This window comes from Marmota marmota, unplaced genomic scaffold (assembly GCF_001458135.2).
Source record: "Marmota marmota marmota unplaced genomic scaffold, marMar, whole genome shotgun sequence".
NCBI classification, from domain to species: domain Eukaryota; kingdom Metazoa; phylum Chordata; class Mammalia; order Rodentia; family Sciuridae; genus Marmota; species Marmota marmota.
Genome location: NW_026000082.1, coordinates 31,471,764 through 31,491,679, shown reverse-complemented (window position 1 = coordinate 31,491,679; position 19,916 = coordinate 31,471,764). Strand labels below are relative to the sequence as shown.

Genomic DNA, 19,916 nt, shown 5'->3' with positions numbered 1-19,916 from the left:
AATAAATAAATAAAGCCATTGTGTCCATCTACAACTAAAACATATTTAAAAAAAAAAAAAGGTTCATATCTCTGCTAACCCAAGCACAGGACGACCTGGGCCCTGCCATTGTCCTCCCCACCCGCTGCCCAGGCACAGCTGGCCCCGTTGATCCACTGGAGGACCGCAGAGGACTCAGCACAGCAGTGGGTGTAGCCTGCAGAGAGTGGTAGCTGACATCCCAGCCCCAAGGTGGTGGCTCTAGTCTGGGAGGGCCAGGAGGTCACACAGAGGCAGCGGAGACTCCCACAGAAAAGTAGGGTGGGGAGGGGTGAGGACGTGACTAGCCCCTGAGCCATGATGCAGACAGGCTCAGGCTTCTATTTGCAGAAGCTTCCAGAGATACTTAAATCTGGCCGAGGGCAAGGGGCTCCATCCGGGAGAGCCTGGCTCATGCTCCAAGTGTGAGGGACCCGCTCCCCGGGAGTCGGAGGAGTTGATCTGGTCACTTCCGGGTCCTGGTTTCCACCTTCAGGAGGAAGGGTGAATAGGAATATCTCGGCTCCCTCTGTTTCGGGCCGTTGCTGATGCTCGCATATGACAAGAGAGACAGCCTGTGCACCTGTCGCGTGGGAGACCTCCTGCCTCAGAGGCTGGGACAGAGAAGGCCGGGGAATGAGGTTAGGTGGGGACAGGTGGGGAGATACATCCCCTACCCCACCTGAGATAGGGGCTGGGATCTGTCCTTCCCACAGGGTTTCACCTGGAGTTCGGGGACACCACTGACCTTGCTCCCTGGGCTGTTCCTGAGAAAGCAGGTCACCATGGCCACAAGGTGAGTTAGGAGGGCTGCAGACAGGGAGCTGGGGCTTCTGGCCGCAGGATGACCCCACCTTCGTCCCGGGTGTCCGCGGCCAGGGTTGGCCCAGGGGCTGCTCCGGGGAGTCCAGTTCCAGTCTCAGCTCTGCTACTAACCAGCTGACCTGGGGCAAGGCCCTTCCTCCCCCTGGCCTCTAGTCCCTTTTGTCCCTTTTGGTGACATGTGGCTGTAGGACCCTACCTTCTCCCAGGTCCCAGTTCTGATGTCCTGGGAGCCAGAGGATTTTGGACTCCACACTTCTACTGAGCCTCAGTTTCTCACTTGAATGGGAGCATTAGGTGGAGGAGCCTGGGAGGGATGATAGCCCTCCCCCACTGGGAGCGTGGGCCCATGGGTCTTGCTGCCTGTACCAGGTGTGGGACGGAGGCTGGGCTGGGGCCGTGGCCCATCCATTTGGAGAAACTCACCAGGTCTGTGGAGTCTTGGGGCTGAAGGTTGGCAGGGGTCAAGGACTCAGACCAGCCACTCAGGCTTCCGAGGCCAGCAGGGAGGGGGGAGGAAGAGGCCGGTCCTCAGAGCAGACCCGTTCCAGGATGCCGGGGGTGTGCCTGGAGGAGGCCTCAGCTGAAGTCTCAGGGACCAGCACCCACCTTGGGGGCCTGAAGGAGAGTCTTAGGTCCCCTGGAAGCCCATGGCCAGCGGAGCTCATCGTCCTGGGTCCTGGGGGATCCGCCCGGCAGGAAGTCCTGAGGAAGATCCAGGAGCTCTCGGATTCAGTATGGAGGGAGTCAGCAGGAGCTCAGAGGCCTCTGGCCCGTCTACAGTCAGAGGCTGGGGAGGACCAGGACAGCAGCATGGGAGGTGGGAGTCTTGGTCGTCCCTTTGATGGGTGAGAAAAGCGGCTTCCTGCTTTGTGGCTTTGCAAGGCCATCTCACAAGTCTTTTTCCAAGGCCCCCAGTGGGGGTCTTTGATGAGCAGCTCTGCTCCCCCCAGCCTCCCTGGTCAGGGGGGACTTTACTGGGGTCAGACCCTCTAGTAGAGGTGGGAGCCTCCTTTTCCTAGCTTTGGTCCATAGAGACGATGCCTTCTGCTCTTTTCCTTTAACGGTTAGAGAAGGCTGAGGATGTGGCTCAGCACAGAGCCTGGTCCTATCACGCCCAGGGCCTGTTTGGTCTCTGGCAGGGGGTGGGGAGGAGTTAAAAGACCCGGGTTCAACTCCTCTGTGTTGTGTACTTGCTCTCTCACCAAGAGCCAGGGTCTTCCCTTTTCACAGTCTTCCTTTCTCCATCTGAAAGAGGAAAGCACTAGCATTTCATAGAGCTGAGGGGATTATGCGACATGAGCGGCTACCCACCCTTCTCTCCCTGGGTCCTTGCCCCAACAGGTCCACCGAGATCCCTTCATGGTGGCTGACCTGGACATGCTGGCCAGCCGCCACGCGACTTTCCGCCAGGCCCTTCCACGAGTCTGGCCCTTCTATGCGGTGAAGTGCAACAGCAGCCCCTGGGTGCTGCGCGTCCTGGCTGCCCTGGGCACAGGCTTTGACTGTGCCAGCCAGGTGAGCCTGTGTCCACACCCTCCACGGGGCTGTGTGACTAAGGTGGGCAGCCCGCTAGGGAATGGGGGAGCACAGACTTCAAGCCTCAGAGCACACTCCTGTCCTGGTACAGCCAGCTGACCTTTCTGACCCTCAGTTTCTTCCTCTGGCCAAATGTGGTGGTGGGCGCCTGTAATCCTAGCAACCTAGGAGGCTGAGGCAGGAAGATTTCACAAGTTTGAGGCCAGCCTAGGCAACTTAGCAAGACCTTGTCTCAAAATGAAAAATAAAAAGGGCTAGGGACGTGGCTCAGTGGTAAAGTGCTCCTGGGTTCAACCCCTAGTACCAAAAATAAAATAAAATAAAGAGGCCAACTCTTAATTTCCCAGTGGAGTGCTTGGTAGGTAGCAGGGTTTCAATCAAGGGCAGCTCCGTTTGCTCAGGCCAATCTTCCTGTCTCCAAAGAGTAGAGGGTCAGCAAGGTAACCCCCAACTCCGGCTTTCACCCATGCCAGGTGGAGCTGGAGCAAGTGCTGAGCCTGGGTGTAGCCCCCTCACGCATCATCTTTGCCAATCCTTGCAAGGCCAGTGCCCACATTCAGTATGCAGCCCGTCGGGGGGTGAAGCTCCTGACCTTTGACAGCGAGGAGGAGCTGACCAAGGTGGCCAAGCATCACCCTGAGGCCAGGTGAGCAAGCATAAGAATTGGGGTCAGTAGGTCAATGCTTTCCCTGGTGCACATTGGTATCAATTGCTTTTGTCTGCCCAGACACTAGACAGAGCCTGGCACAAGGACATCTGACCCATGATGTCAAAGAAAAAGTACTCACATGGGCTGGGGGCGTGGCTCAGTGGTAGAGCACTCGCCTTGCCTGTGTGAGGCTGTGAGTTCAGTCCCCACCACTGGGTGCGGGGGAGGAAAAATTACTCACACGGAGTGAGACAGGGCTCTCTTCTCAGAGGCATGGGTCTCATGCTATGTAGTCTTGAGAAAGTTAAAAACAGCATACTACAGGGACACAGCCACATCCATGTTTATAGCAGCATAATTCACAATAGCTAAACTGTGGAACCAACCTAGATGCCCTTCAATAGATGAATGGATTAAAAAAATGTGGCATATATACACAATGGAATATTACTCAGCAATAAAAGAGAATAAAATCATGGCACTTGCAGGTAAATGGATAGCATTGGAGAAGATAATGCTAAGTGAAGTTAGCCAATCCCAACAAAATAAATGCCGAATGTTCTCTCTGATATAAGGAGGATGACTCATAGTGGGGTAGGGAGAGGGAGCATGGGAGGAATAGACGAACTCTAGATAGGGCAGAGGGGTGGGAGGAGAAGGGAGGGGGCAGGGGGTTAGCCATGATGGTGGAATGTGATGCACATCATTATCCAAAGTACATGTATGAAGACACCAACTGGTGTGAATATACTTTATATACAAACAGAGATATGAAACATTTGTGCTCTATATGTGTAATAAGAATTGTGATGCATTCCGCTGTCATGTATTTAAAAAATAAAATCAATTAAGAATTGGAAAAAACCCATCTCTGGTTCTGCAGAAGGTGTGTTTACGATTTTATCCTTTTCCTGCTCATTCTTGCCTGGCAGGAGTCCAAGTTCACTCCCTCCGTCTCAGAGGCTGGATAATCAGGGGAGCAGGCGGGGGTGCAGTGGAGGGGGGCGGGTAAAGAAGGCCTCGGGGTTCACGTGCCTAAATTCTCCTGCCATCCCTCCTGCCTGCCGCAGGCTGGTCCTCCGGATATTGGCCGAGGACAGCAAGAGCAGATTCCCCCTGAACACCAAGTTTGGTGCCAGCCTGGAGGCCTGTGGACACCTGCTCACGAGAGCCAGAGACCTGGGGCTGGCTGTGGTCGGAGTCAGGTGAGTGAGCAGTAGCCTTCCATGACGGGAGGCGGGAGTCCTGGTGCCCCCCTGAGCCCTTTACTTAATGCACACGCTGGGCCAGTGGTGGCCTCTCTGGCCCCCAGTGGCCTTTACCCCTGGGTTCAATTCCCAGCACTACAAAAAGCAAAATAAGATAAAAAAGGAAAGATTGCATCAAACGTGATTTGTCTGGGTTACTTTATGTTTTGGTGCCCCCTCCTTAAATGTCTCACCTGAGGAAATGGCTCCACCCTTTCTGGCCCTGATTACTCAGCCTGCCTTCTGGGAGGCACTAGGAGTCAAGCTTCTGACGCAGACCCTCCAAGACCCTGCAATGGAGGCACTGGGAGGGGCAGCTGGGGGTGACACAGTCCCCAACTCCAGGATCGTCATTTGGGGTGTGTGCACCCCCAGGACACCCTGTGCATATCCCAGGTTGCACATTCCCTGGGTACCCACCTGGGCCCCTGTAGAGGGGCACTCTGAGGTTTCAGACCCGTGCTGTTCTCTGTTCTTCACCTGCGTCCCGGCAGCTGAGCAGGTGTTTCTGAATGACCCTTGGATTTCCATCTGTGTGTCTCCCATGCTACCTGCCACGGTGGTGCTCAGCTTCCACGTGGGCTCCGACGCCCAGGCCATTGCTGACTGCCGCCGCGTGTTCGAGATGGGCTGCGGGGCCGGCCACCACATGAGCCTCCTGGATCTCCGAGGGGGCTTCCCTGGAGCCTGTGTTTGAGGAAGTGCGAGAGATGGCCCCAGCGGGAACTGGGAGGGAGCCTGGTGTCCCAGTCTGGGGTGAGCCCGGTGTTTGGGGGGCTCTGTGCACACCTGGGGTCCGTCTGTGTTCAGAGCCCTTTGCCTGACTGCGCATGTGCTACCTGCTGTCCCTGGCTGGGCTGCCGTCGGGTAGAAGTTTGCAATCCCCAGACCAGGGAGCATTCTCCTTCTCCTGTCGGTTGATTTAAATGCTCTGAACTCCCACTTCTCAGGGTGCCTTTACCTCTCTTGCTGGGTGCCTTCGCCCTTCTGGGTCCTACCTGCTCCCTCCTCAGTAAACCTCTCCACATCCCTGTCACTGTCACGGGGGCAGAGGGAAACGGAGCATGCTAAGCCCACTGTATAGGAACTGGCCACAGGAGAGGCTGGGTCTGTCCCTGCAGATGGCGAGTGTCATCAATGCTGCCCTGGCCCAGGACTTTCCCGAGGACACTGGTGTCGAGGTCATTGCGGAGCCTGGTCGCTTCTACATGGCATCTGTCTGCACAGCCGCTGTCAACATCATTGGCAAGAAGGCGGTGCTGGGGCCCGGTGGGTGGGCCTGGAGGGCGCTGGGTGGGGAGGCCACAGGCCAGGCATCCCCAGGCCCTGGGCAGAGGATGGGCAGCTGGGCTAGGCTTTGCCCCTGGTGCGTAATCAGCAGGAAACCAGATTTGAATTGGGCTTGTAAAAAACCCCATAGTGTCACTAATTTCTTGTTCTCAAATAGACTGTGAAGTCCAGAATGAAGACAAAAGGTCTTTTCTTCCTCAATAGCCCGTAAATTTATGCTGCATTTATAAAGTTAAAGTCACAGAATACAGCTCAGGTCCCAGGCACCCTTGTAATGTATACCCTGTAACTAAGCCTAGTAAGTTCTCCTGCCTCCCTCCTCNACATTAATTTCATACTGTTTCCCCATTCCCCTCTCTCCTCCCTCCCTCCCCTCCTCCCTCCTCCCCTCCCTCCTCCCTCCCTCCTCCTTCCCTCTTCCCTCCCTCCTCCTTCCCTCCTCCCTCCCTCCCTTTCTTCCTTTCTTCCTGTTCTTTTCCAGGGCTAGGGATGCACAAGCTAGGCAGGCCCTCTACCACTGAGTTACTTAGAGCTGCAGCCCCAGGCTAGTAAATTCTTTAAGCCAGTGAAAAGGTACCAATTCACAGAACCAAAAACATAGCAAGTGTACCTAATTCTCACGAGTAAATCAGCAGTATTCTAAATATCCTGAGGATTCTGGCCCAGAGGGTGACAAAGCCTTTTCACCGTGAGGTCCGTCTACCACTGGAGGGTCTTTCCATTGTCCATCTGTTTTGTAGATGAGAATGAGGTGGTTTGCTGTTCTCACAGAACTAACTAGAACCGCAATTTCATGATGAAATAGAGAACATGACTAGATCCAATCCACTGTGGCTTGGTGGAAATTGACCTGTCACTGTTTACAAATCTCTTTAATCCCCTTCCATATCCTTTTGACAAATGATTGGCCACCGCTTCGACACCCCAAGGCAGTCATGTCAAACAATCTCATTTCGTTGCAGAATGTCTCAGTCAAGAATATTATAGGCAAAGTGGTGCACGCCTATAATTCTAGCAGTTGGGGAGGCCGAGGCAGGAGGATCACCTTAGCAACTTAGTGAGGCCCTAAGCAACTTAATGAGACCCTGTCTCTAAATAAAAAATAAAAAGGGCTGGGGATGTGGCTCAGTGGTAAAGCTCCCCTGGGTTCAATCTCCAGGACCACCACCACCAACAACAACAAAAGTTATAAGATGAAGCATATGATTTCAGCCTTCATTTCACCAAAGTCTGTTCTAGGTATTTGGAACTGGTTATTTATGTCCACAATAGAAAGAGCTGCCATGGATCAATGATGTGTGAATTACATATTTTATCTCATTTACGCTCAATGATCCTGTGGGGTGGCTTTGGGTCATTCCCATTAAACAGGTGGAGATGTTGAGGCACAGAGAGGGGAAGGCCTTGTGCATGGCGGCACAGCCAGCGTGTGGCACGATGGGGCCCCAGGTCCGTCTGACTCCAGCAGGGGCTGTCAAGCCTCAGGGCTGTCATGATGAACTATCCTGAACTGATTCAGGGTCCGTGGGCTGGGCCTGGGGCTGGGGAGAGAAGCTCAGTAACAGCAGCTGAAGAAAGGGGAGGAGCAAAGGGTGACGGACAGCAGCGAGAAGTTGGAGCAGGAAACTTGGGGAGAGAAAGTCAATATTCAGAAAGACCCAAGCATCTAAGTGGTAACTGAAATGCCCCAGTGTTACAGAAATAAGTGTAAAATTCTGAGTTTAAATCCAAGAAGCAATGTGCTGAGTGCAGTCTACTGACTGCAAAGAACCTGGTTTGTTTGGAGGTCATGTCCAGAGGACCTGGGGGTCAGCAACTAGGGAGAAAGCTGCCATAGCTTTACATTAGCAATATCATTAGAGGCAGGGAGCTTAGATGGAGGGAGGTGAGAATCATGTAGCAGTCGGTGCTGGCTAGAGGTGGGCACTGTTTTAAAATGTAGGCAGATTTGTAAGACATAGACTCAGAAACAGCTGTCCTGAAGGGAGAACTTCACACATGTGGGACAGCACCACAGCTGGTCAGGAGGCAGAAGGAGAAAGTGAACGGTGAGGGCAGAGGTCTTCACTGTGGCTTTGAGGGAAGGAATGGGCGGGGCTGGCACACAGTGCAGGCTGGCTTAGGACTGGCCAGGCTCTGGGATGAGAACCAGGGGAAAGGGCAGGAGTCCTTTGCGGTAGCCAAGAATGAGCTCTTTGGGGGATGACTAATCCCTCAGGCATGAGCAGGGCCCCAGAGGCCAGAGCACCAAGAACACACAGATCAAAATCACGGTCATCCAGGCAGCCCTGCCAGGAAGGAAAGAGACAAGTCAGCCCACCACGAGGAGCAACCAGAACAGGACAGTCAGCCAGGTGTAGCTGTGCAACCCGGAGGCTGAGGCAGGAGGATGGCAATTGAGTGAGACCTTGCTTCAAAGTAGAAAATACAAAGGGCTAGGGGGTAGCTCAGCCCCTGGGGCCAACCCCTGGTGCTGCAAAACAAAACAAAACAAATGGCAGCGTCACACAAAGGCCCGTGGCTCCCTCTTCTGCCCCCACTCAGCAGGTGCTCAGGCACCTGGTCCAAGGCCAAGGACTTGGGATCTGTGACCCGGGATGAATTCCAGCCCCGCCACCTTCCCCTGTGGACTTCTGGCAAGACTTAGTTTCCCTGCTATAAAGGATCGTTGTGCCTGCTCAGGGTGTGGTGAAGCATGTTATGCCCAGGACAGTTCCTGAGCTGTAGGGCACATGCTCTGCTGGGAGGAGCAAGGGCCGTGGGTGCCCAGGGACAGGCCCTGGCCATGCACGGAAGAGGATCAGGGAAACTTCCCGGGGCAGGGGACAGGAGTTATCCAGCTCTGGGAAGAGGGGCTGGGCCTCTCCCAAGGGTGCTGGGGCTCCTGTGTGGAGAGTCAGTAGTGACACCAGCCAAGCACCCTCAGTCCAGCACCCTCAGTCCTGCCATTCCCGCTCCCAGGGGGCCACCGGAGGCTGCTCTACTACCTCAACGAGGGCCAGTATGGCTCCTTCCGCATCTTCCTCAGGGAGCCCACCCCCAGGACGCCCATCGTGGTGAAGGTAAGGGGGCCCTTGTGTGACTCCGGCTCTTCCCAGACCCTGAGACCACCAGGTCCAGGCTCCTGCCCTGAGGGGGGTGGTGAAGGATCTCAGATAGAACCTGGTTCTACAACTTACCACACCAGGAGTATGTGTAGGGACCTGGTGTCCACCTCTGTGTGCTTCCTAGAGGGGCCTGACCATCTGCACCTGTGCAGGTACCTGGGCGCCCAGGTGCGTGGGTCTGTGGAGGCTGCACATCTGGGTGTGCAACCCTGGGTGCTTCCGCGTGTATCTCCGTGTGCACTCTGTGGATAAGTGTGTATTTCCAGAACACTTGAATGTTGAGGTACAGGAGACCTCAAAGTAATGGTTCTCAAACTGCTTCACATTAGCGCCACCTGCGAAGCTTTAGAGGCCCCAGTGTGCAGGCCATGCCCTCAGACCCTTTAAATCAGCATTTCTCAGGGACCGGGAGCCTGGCATCAGTCTTTGTTAAGACCCCTGGGATGGCTCCAGTGTTAACACTGAGGCTCGATGTCTAAGGGACTAATGGGTAAAATCTTTGCATGCTGCAGTTGGAAAACTGCCTTCCCAAACAAGGCTGCGTTTGTGGATTGGCCGGGCGGGGATGTGTCCCTGCATAGAACATAAGCTCCTTGAGGGCAGGTGATAAAGAAAAGACCACCGACTCTAATTTGAAATCAAATTAAAGCAAGCTTGTGATTCTGACTAGCTGGGACTGTCCCTCTCCCCAAATCCGTGGGTTAGAAGACAACCCCGCGCTCTCTAGGAGCACAGTTTTATAGCACAAAAAGTTGCAAAAGAGGGGTGTCTTGAGAACTTACAGATAACAGGATTTTGACAAGCATAATACAAAGGCAGGTAGTAGGTTAGTGGTCTTAATGGTTCAGCACTTAGGAGTAAGGGAGTAAGTGTAGATCCCAACATCAGATTTATGAGGTGCCATTAGGGTTTTAGAGAGGGGTGTTATCTGGTCAGGGAAAACCAGGCAGGGTGAGTTCAAGGCCCGGGCAGGCATTCCAAGCAAGTTTAAAACATCAAAATATGGCCAGGCCACATAGAAATCCTAATATTTTACAGAAAACAGAAATGAATCTTGTTTAACTTTTGACAAGATGGCTCTGATCTTAAGAGGAAACTAGGCTGGGTTCATCACAGGGTCTTCCTTTAGGTCAGTGTGCATCCCAGAGGCTGCCGGGCGCAGAGTAGCCGCCCCATCATGGTTCCTAGTGTTGAATGACAGTGTCCTTGCTGGTTATTGCCACTTGCGCCCAGGGGCGTATCCTGGGCCTGGGGAGCGGGTCGGGTGGGGTGCACTCTTGCCTCTCTGACCCTCTCAACCTTGTTCCCTGTAGGAGTTCCTCTCGGAGCCCCACCTCTTCCCCTGCACCCTCTACGGCCCCACCTGTGATGCCTTTGACAGGCTGTCCTTGGAGGAGGTGTGGCTGCCCGAGCTGGACGTGGGCGACTGGCTCATCTTCCCCTCGGTGGGCGCCTACACGTGCTCCATGAGCTCCACCTTCAACGGCTTCCCTCCCGCCTACGTCTGCTATGCCACCGTCCGCCAGCTCAGGTGCCTGGAGGAGGAGGTTGGGGGGAGGGACAGTGGGGGACTCTGCCAGGGCCTGAGCCTGGCACAGGGAGGCTTTCTTTCCCTCGTCAGTCCTGGCAGAGCCCAGTGTGTCTGATGGCTTGGACACTGGCCTCTGCCTATGGGTTTGACCTGTCTTAGACTCTCCCCCATCAAGCCCAGACCCTACTCACTCTCCAGATGACCCTCCCCACCTGCCTCAGCTGACTCACAGCCCCTGCCCTGAGGCCCTTGCTCTGCCCAGCCTAGGGCTGGTCCCTGAGGAGGTGGAGGGACTGACTCTGAGTGACATCACATTTTCACAGGAGCCTGCTGGAGATGGCACCTTAGGCCCCTGTGTGGCTGCAATGGAGTGGCTCCAGATGCCTGGTGAGCCTGGGCGGGGGTGGGGAGGGGACAGCTGGGGTGGGGGTGTTTCTGGAGGAAGCAGAGGCCTGGCTGCTTCCAGGAGCCTTGGTTTTTTATTTTTATTATTATTTTTTTGTTTGTTTTTTGTTGTTGTTTTGGTGGGGCTGGGTGGAACCCAGGGCCTCCTGCTAGGCAGGTGCTCTGTCACTGCACCACCCCCCCAGCCCTGAGATGGGCATTTTTAAGGTCCAAGCTGTTCCCCTGCAGCAGGCCTGAAGCCCAGGCTGCTCCCTGGGCCCGCCCCTCCCTGCTCCTGCCCCACCGTGGGTCCTGGGTGGGCTGAGGAACCTGCCCAGCACAACACACGTGCCCTGCAGCGAGGCCCAGGGCGCTGAGAGGACCCTGGGTTTCTTTCCTTCCTCCTTCTGGCCCCTGTGCCGCTGCTGAAAGGGTTTACATGGACTGGAGATGCCTCCCCCAGGGCGTGAGAGCTCTGGCTTTGTCGTCAGACTGGCCTGGAGTCAATCCAGTCTCCACCATGAGCTGACATATGGTCAGAGCCTCAGTTTCCCCTTCTGTGAAAGGAGAATAGTAGTTTCGCTCTCACAGGGATGTTGAGAGAATTAAGGAAGACAATGTCAATCCTCCCAAGGACCATTCATGTCCAGGGCCCGGCCTCTGGCTGGGCAGGGCCTTCCAAAGACTACCCACCGCCCCACAGTCTGGGCAACCTCAGAGGGCATGGGTAGCACCTGGCCACACAGCTGATGGACCAGGCCAGAGCTGCCTCAGACCTGGCCTCGACCTCAGAGGACCCTCAGATTGGAAGTTTGGATGCATGAGGTGTGGCCACAGATGATTCTAAAGTAGAGCAGATGCTAGTGCCACCCGGGCACTTTTCAATGTTAAAATTAATATTTGGGGCCAGGTGTGGTGGCTCACACCTGTAATCCCAGCAGCTCAGGAGTCTGAGGGAGGAGGACTGAAAGTTCCAGACCAACCTCAGCAATTTAATGAGGCCCCGAGCAACTTAACAAGATCCTGTCTCAAAATAAAAAATTGAAAAGGGCTGGGGATGTGGCTCAGTAGTTAAGTGCCCCTGGTTCATTTTCTGGTACCAAAATAAATAAACAGTATTTGGGTTTTTAAGCTTAAAAATATGTATGCTGCAGGGAAGGACACTGGCAGAGGGGAGGGTAGGAATTTCAGGATGCCCACCCTGCAGTGAGAGAGGGGGGTGGGCCAGGGTGTCCCCCAGCTCGCCTGAGGAGAGCCTTCTTGGACCCACAGCCTCTGAAGACAGTTCTCCTGCTAGAGTCAGTGCCACCAGTCCTGCCATTGCCACCTCAGCCTGATCAAGGCCAGAAGTCCTTCTTGGGCTGAAGAGCATTCACCCCCTGAACCTGAGGACAAAGTGGGCGGTGGACGCCTCCCATGGGAGCTGGAGGGACCCGAGAGCCTGCTGGACACTGTGCTTCTCACTTGGTTCTCCTTGGGGCCATCAAATTGGGTGTGGAAATGTCCACCTCTAACCCTCAGAGGTGTTTGGAAGTACAGATATAAGTGGGCTTTAGGGAAAATATAAAGCTGTATTCTGGTGCAAGAGATGGTTGGTGTGTTTTGTTTGCCCTGTGGGTGCTGTCCTGAGGGATTGTGGATAATGATCCATCCATCCACCTGCCCATCCATCATCCATCCATCCATCCATCCATCCATCCATCATATACCAATCCATTTATCACCCATGCACCTATCCACCCATCCACTTACCCACCCATTCATCATCTATATCCACCCATCCATCATCTATGTATCCATCTATCCACCCACCCATCCACCGATCCACCCATTCACCCATCCATCCATTTATACATCCATCCATTCATCTGCCTGTCCATCATCCATCCTCTCAATAACAATATGAGGGCCTCTTTTGCTTGGTGTTACTCTAGGCACACCTGTGGAGGGGTGGGACACAATCAGGGTCAGTGTGTACCTGAAAGGCTGAGCCAAGAGCATCTGCTGAGGAATCAGATGAGGTCTTTGAGGAAAGAGAGAGTTAAGTTCAACTCCAGGATTTGGGGCCACAGTTGCCCTTATGCTACTGGGGACCTGGAAGAGAACAGGTTAGGAGGGTTGAAATCCAGAGTTCAGTTTTGGACAAGTTTCATTTGAGAAGCCAGTTAGGCCTCCAGATGGGGTCAGGTACAACAATCTGACACACACGGGCATGATTTGTATTGGATGACCTTTGAATTCCTGGAACCAATGAGACCATCACAGAAGAAACAGTTGCGGAACCAAGAGTAGAACTATTCCCAGGAGGGAACCCTCAGCCGTGACCAGTGTGCTGAGAAGTGGGGGACTGAGCCCGGTCACCCAGGGAGCATTGGCCTCCAGCAGGCGCAGATCTGGTGGAAGGTGGGGCAGAGCCCAGGGAGGCAGGGACGGCTTAAAGCATGAGGGGTCTTTGCAGGTCCAGGCTCCATACATGGTGCCACCCCGCGGTCTCCGCAGCCCTCAAAGCTTTGCCGTGCCTGTTATGGCATGCCACCCATTTGCAGCTGTTACCCTCTGCAGACTCAGAGGGACGCCACTGTGCAGGAGCCACTGGTCCTCGGTCATCGCCAAGTCAGGGAACATCAGAGCCAGGGTTTGAAATCCAATGCTTCAGTGTTCTGGGTTCAGGGCTTCAGGGCTTGATCTCTGTGTATAAGCAAGCCCGGAGTCCCACGTGGTGAAAATAAGCAGTTCTCCTGGCTCTTGGGGGATTAAACTTTTGATACTTGTGCTCTGGTCAGTGGAAGCCATGTCACCATTCATCCACAGGGACTTGCTGCCCCCCACTGGCCTCACTCTGTGTTGCACACAAGTGGATCTCGGGATTTGCTAACCAACCGTGGCAGGTTGAAAAGGGCTGGAGGTGTGTGTGTGGGCGCAGGGGTGGGGGTGGGGATTATTTGTGTTACAGATTTTCATTTGGTTCATATTTTTGCAGTGTTGGGAACCAAACCCTGAGCCACATGCATACTCAGCCAACACCTGGCCACTGAGCGCTGTGGAGTCCTGACAGGTGACTTAAATAGCTACCTGCACTTGCCCCTTCTATCCGTTCAGCCGCTCATTGCTGTTATTTATTGAACATCTACTCTGTGTCATAGATGAGCAGGCACTGAGATTGGGCTGGAATCAGAGGGGAGAGGTCATTCTTGTTAACACGGACATTCCGTGTGGGTAGGGGAGGGACAGATAATAACCAAGAGCATGACAGATCGTGATGGGTGCCACAGTGGAATTCTGACTGGAGAAGGCACCTGGGGAGACAGCCCTGAAAGAAGCCCCAGTGCCAAGGCCCGAGGGGCTGAAAGTTTTAGGTGGGTCCAGGGAAGGCCCATGTCTCAGCCCACAGCTGTCCAAGGAGAGATCTCTGTAGAATGTTCTCCAGGGAGCTGGGTGTGGTGGTGCATGCCTGTAATCCCAGTGAATTGGCTGAGGCAGGAGGATTGCTAGTTCAAAGATAGCCTCAGCAGTTTAGTGAGGCCCCAAGCAGCTTAACGAGACCCCGTCTCAAAAGAAAAAAATAAAAAGGGCTGAGGATGTGGCTCCACGGTTAAGCACCCCTGAATTCAATCCCTGGTACCAAAAAAATAAAAGAAGGATGTTCTCCAGGGATGGTGATGCTGTCCATCAGTCCCTACTCAGCTGACCCCTAGGTCCTTGAAACTCTCCTCTCCTGGCTTGTGTGACTCTGGTGGCCAGGAAAACTGTTTTTATTTTCTTGTGAAAATTGAAGCTTAACAACCAACAAAAATATGTTCCTGATTTGAAGGAACCCATGGACATTATGTCAAAAACTAAAGCAGGAAATACTGTCCTTCGGGGGCAAAGGTCAAGCTCCATATTTCCAGGCAGGGCACAGGAGCCAACGTGTCAAGAGACTTGGCTGAGATGCAATTAGTCTTGCTTGTAGCTATTGCTGTGTTGTAAACATGTTTGGGACCCTGTCTACTGCTAATGGTGAGCTATTCTTGCAAATAAGATGAATATTTATAAGTTGATATACAGTATGAGTGTGCTTTATTCAAATGCTATGAATGGTGTTCCGAGAAGTAAGTTGTGGAAGTAAGATAGGCCCCTAAATTGGCAATTTCCACATGCTGCTCAAATGCTAGCCCATTATGGTAGCTGGTGTTTTGCAGCATGTGAATATTCCCTATAGGTTATTGTTCTTTGTAAAGCAAAACATTTTTTCCTTAAAAAAGAGAAAATTATATGAAGCCACATGCACTGTAATAACCCAACTTGAAGATGTGTTTGGACACGGTCTAACAATTTACCCAGCCTCAATGAAAATGAAATAAAAATGTCTGTGTCTGAAATATGGAATGAAGGCTGGGGGACTCAATGGAAGAGCGCTTGCCTGGCGTGCGTGAGGCCCTGGGTTCCAGCCCCAGCCCCACCACACCCCCAAAAAAAGAAAGAAAAAAAGACAAAGGGGGTGGGGGTAGAGAAACTGTTGAATATGGCAATTAACACTTTGTGTGCTTTAAACTTTAATTTTAAGAATGACTTTTAAAGTGGTAAACACTGAGCCAGGCGTGGCACTGTGTTCCTGTGACTCAGGAGGCCGAAGCAGGAGAATCAAGTTCAAGGCCAGCCTTAGCCATTTAGCAACACCCTCAGCAACTTAGGGAGAGCATCTCTCAAAATAAAAAATTAAAAAGCCTGGGGATGTAGCTCAGTGGTAAAATATTCCTGGGTTCAATCCCCACTCCCCACTCCCCAAAGTAAACATTTGTGATGTCATCATTCAATTTTAAAGAAAATTTTCGTTTGGCATTTACTTTGAGGCAGTGTTTCCTTCTTTTATTAAATGTCTATGTTATATAGAGGTCATTTTTACATATTGTGGAAATAAATCATCTTGTTATTGTAAATTGGCTTCTATAACAATAAGCCATGCATTTGTTATTTTATGAGTTGTTTCAAATAGAAAGTTCCTGAAATTTTTAGTGTAACCTTTCTTTTCAAGGAAAAATGTTTATTTATTACAATGGTCAGTTGTTTTTTAAAGCATAAGCAAAGTCTTAGGGCAAATACAGAACAATGTGTGGTTTTAGGAACACACGTGCATATCCTGAAGTTCAGATTTTAATATTGAAATCCCAAAGGCTAATGTCTGTTGGGAATTTGAGACCCTTTCTGAAGCTGTATCTGTATCGTCTCTGGCATCTGCATTTCATCTCATCTCAATGCCACTCCTCCACCGCCACCTCTTTGTCATCTCTTATGACCTTGGGGGTCAGCCTCCAGCTCCTCTGAACCATCACCCACACTGACTGGAGGAACCTGTCTGCACAAAGTCTTTCCCTGGCCCTGACCCCTTTCTCAGTGTTGCTCAGAATGCACCCGGGACTGCTGTGTCAGTACACCTGGGAGCGACTTAAATCCAGCAATTTGCAGAAATTATCCAGATAAACAGAATAAAATCTCTGAGTGAAAACCAGGAATCTTCCTGTTCAGTGAGTAGTCAGGATGATTCTGTTTGTAAAACCATTTGATAATTAAATCTAACACAAATTCGAGCAATCACAATAAGCAGATGTCTGTACAGTGGATCTAGCCACCATAAGGCAAAGGCCCCAGTACCCACCACCCCGGTCCGAAGGCAAAGCTTGTCGATCACCCAGGAACTCCCCACGTGCCCCTCCTGGGCATCACCCGTCCCTCTGTACCCCAAGAGCAACTGTCCCCCTGACTTCTGCTTGCCTGTGTTTTATTTGTATGGGTTTGTTTCTGTATGGATTCACTCTGAGTTTTGCTTGTTTGTTTACATGTGTCTTCAAATCTTATTTAGTCTTTGTTTCCTTTCCCATTTCTTTCCTTCTTATCATTCATGTTAGTGGAGCTTGATGGTCATCTTAAAGAGTTTCTTTCCCACAGTCCTTGGCAATTGCATACCCATGTTTCCCCTCTCCTCAAATTTCCTTTACTGGTGTACAATTGAATCTAGAGGCTTCATTAGACTTATGTTTGTTTATTTTTAAGTTTGAGACAGGGTCTCCCAAAGTTGCTGAGGCTGGCCTCAAACTTGTGATCCTTCTGCCTCAGCCTCCCAAGTCATTGGGATTACAAACATGCACCACAGTGTGCTCCTCCTCCTCCTCCTCCTCCTCCTCCTCCTCCTCCTCTTGACAAATCTAGGTGATGTGTATTCAGAGACTCCTAGTGTTCTGTTCTCTTTCTCCTCTTGTACATTTTTGGCCTCAAACTTGAAATCAGTCCAGCTGTCTTGGGTAAATATCCACAAATGGAATTGCTAGTTCATAAGTTAGATAAATAATAAATGCAAAGCATTCTGAGAATCTGATAGCTTTCTGGGGTTCGTCTAGTTTTGTACACATTCCCACCAGTGATGTGTGAAAGTCTCAGCTACTCCAAATTTAATATTTGTTAACCCTTTTCTTAATGTCAGCCATTGTGGTGGCACGAAATACTATCTTATTGTGTTTGAAGTTAATTCACATTTTCCTAACAACTAAGTGGCTGAATACCTTTTCTCATGCTTATTGGCCTCTTCCATAAAATCATTTTTTTTTTTTGTGAAAGGCTTGTCCAACTTCTGTTTCAATGATTCAATGATCTGCTACTGTGTAACACACCACCACAAAAACAAGTGGCTTAAGACAAAGCCATTCATTGACATGCTGTTCCAGGATCTGAACGGGGCACATCTGGGCGGAGCCTTTGCTACGAGTGATGTCGGCTGATACCAGGTGAAGGAGCTCACTCGTTGAGTCCTTGAGTTCTTAGCCAAGTCCCACAAACTTAGGTAAATCCAACGACCGAGTCCAGAGTCACAAGGGAAGGGACCACCCAAGGGCAGGGACACCAGGTGCGAGGTTCCCTGGGGTTGTCAACCTAACTGACAACCAAAGAGAGAGTCTCTACTGAGCGCTGGAGTTTAATCGAGTAGCCCAAAGCTTTGCAAAGGGAATGCAGGTGCTGCAGGAACCAGGGCCATACTCAAGCAGGCTGAGGAAAGGGGAAGTTCCTAAAGACAAGTGGAGAAGGGAGGATTCCATAAAATGTGTGGATGGCCACATGGCTCAGTGGCCAAGGTGGCACCCATCTGAGGTTGGACATTGCTAGGCAGACATCCGTCAAGAAGTATTATTATTATTATACTGGGGATTGAACCCAGGTGCTTAACCACGGAGCCGCATCCCAGCCCTTTCTATTTTGTATTTTGAGACAGAGTCTCGCCGAGTTGCTGAGGCTGGCTTCGAACTTGCCATCCTCCTGTCTCAGCCTCCCCAGCTGCTGGGATTACAGGCGTGCGCCCCGGCGCTGGGCCAGAAGTACTCTTTGCGTGAGGCTGTGGTGGCTTTCATGCAAAGCTGTGCTCTGGCAGACTCTCGTGACGGCTCCTCTCGGGCCAACGTGCGTGAGAACTCTTCCTTCCTAACCCTCAGTCTTATCTATGATTTTGCCAGCAGCTCTGTTTTTTGGCTGTGAGAGTTTACCCAAGGGGCCCCAGTGCAAGTTGACCACAATCTTTCATCCATTTCTAATTGGATCATCTTTTTTATATCGCACAGCTCTGTGTATGCTCTGAAAACAAGCTCTTTGTCAGATGGACCGTGTGCATTTTTCCAAGCCTATATTTTGCCTATTCACTTTCCTAAAAGGTGTCTGTCTCCTTCTCTCTCTCTCTCTCCGCCCCCTACCCCTTCTCTCTCCTGGGGGTTGAACACAGGGATGCTGAGATACATCCCATACCCTATCTTTTACTTTTTTTTATTTTGAGACAGGGTCACTCAGTTGCTGAGGGCCTTGCTCAGTTGCTGAGGCTGGCCTTGAACTTGCAATCCTCTTTGCCTCAGCCTCCTGAGTTGCTGGGATTACGGCTGTGCGACATTTACACCTGGCTAAAGGTATCTCTTGAGAGAACACAGTTTTTATTTTGATGAAGTTCAGTGTGTAATATTTTTCTCTTACAGACAGTCCTTTTTGGGTTCTAAGAAACTTTCACCAACCTCAAGGTCGTAAAGATAACCTTTGTGTTTTCTTCTTGTGTGTTTTGGGGTTCTAACTTTTTCATTTGGGTTTTATTTTATTTATTTTTTTAAATATTTTTATTTATTTATATTTTTTTGGATGTAGATTGTCACAACACAATACCTTTATTTTTATGTGGTGCTGAGGATCGAACCCGGGTCCTGCCCATTCTAGGTGAGCACTCTACCGCTGAGCCACAATCCCAGCCCTGGGTTTTATTTAATTTTTTTTTTTTTTAGTTGTAGATGGACAGAATGCCCCCATTCTATCCGTTTATTTTTATGTGGTGCTGAGGATCGAACCCAGTGCCTCACACATGCTAGGCAAGCGCTGTACCACTGAGCCACAACCCCAGCCCCCTTCATTTGGTTTTATATGGCAAATTAATTTTTTATTTGTGGAAGAAATAGGAATTGAAATTATTATTATTTATACAATAAATAATATATTAAATAATACAACATAATAGTAAATAATATAAATAAATAACATAGTAAATAATACTGTGCATGTTAGGCAAGCATCTTACCACCGATCCGCACCTCCAGCTCCAAGATTTACTTTTTTTTTCAAGTGAATACTCAATGTCTCCAGCATGGTTTATGAAGTGTTTTCTTTCCCCCACTGATTTAACTTGGCCCCTTGTTAGAAGACAGTTAAAAACCCACTGACTCTGTATTTACTATTATAAACAGTATTTTAATTTCACCTTCCAGTTGATTGTGGTATGAATACAAAAAGTTGGGGGTTTGTATGTTAATTTTGTATCTGTAACCCTGATGAATTCACTTTTAATTTTAGTAGGGTTTTTTTTTGGGGGGGGGGCAGGGTACAGATGGAGGGAGTAGAATCCACATATTTACTATCTACCCAATCATGTGATGTGGAAAAATGACAATTTCACACTGCTCCCCCCCACCCCCACCCTGCATTTATATCTTTTATTTCTTTTTCTCAACTATGGAACTGGCCGCACTTTCCAAAATAATGCTGAATAGAAGGGATAAGAAAAATATTTGCCTTAGAGAATCTTAGTGAAAACCTGTTCAGTGTTTCTCTATTAATTAAATATGATGTTAGCTATAAATGTTTCATGAATGTCTTTTATTAGAAGTTATTTTCTATTCCTAGCTTGTTAGGGCTGAGTGTGTGTGTGTGTGTGTGTGTGTGTATGTTTTGTTTTGCTTTCTAAATAATGAGTGGGTGTTATTTATTTATTTATTTTTATACTGGGATTCGGTACTTAGTAGTCACTAAGCTACACCCCTAGCCCCTTTTATTTATTT

General features: G+C 50.7%; 1 protein-coding gene across 1 annotated transcript; it reads left to right on the top strand.

Moving 5' to 3' along the window:
• Positions 1 to 257: 257 nt before the first annotated feature.
• On the top strand, positions 258 to 12,172 carry LOC107142026 (antizyme inhibitor 2-like). The gene is given in 12 exon segments (XM_015485355.2): positions 258 to 631; positions 735 to 814; positions 1,392 to 1,575; positions 2,185 to 2,358; positions 2,853 to 3,025; positions 4,099 to 4,233; positions 4,846 to 5,011; positions 5,397 to 5,544; positions 8,527 to 8,627; positions 9,986 to 10,203; positions 10,527 to 10,590; positions 11,860 to 12,172. Coding segments are annotated over 10 exon segments (1,335 nt in total). The 5' UTR covers positions 258 to 631; positions 735 to 803; the 3' UTR covers positions 10,552 to 10,590; positions 11,860 to 12,172.
• Positions 12,173 to 19,916: the final 7,744 nt, after the last annotated feature.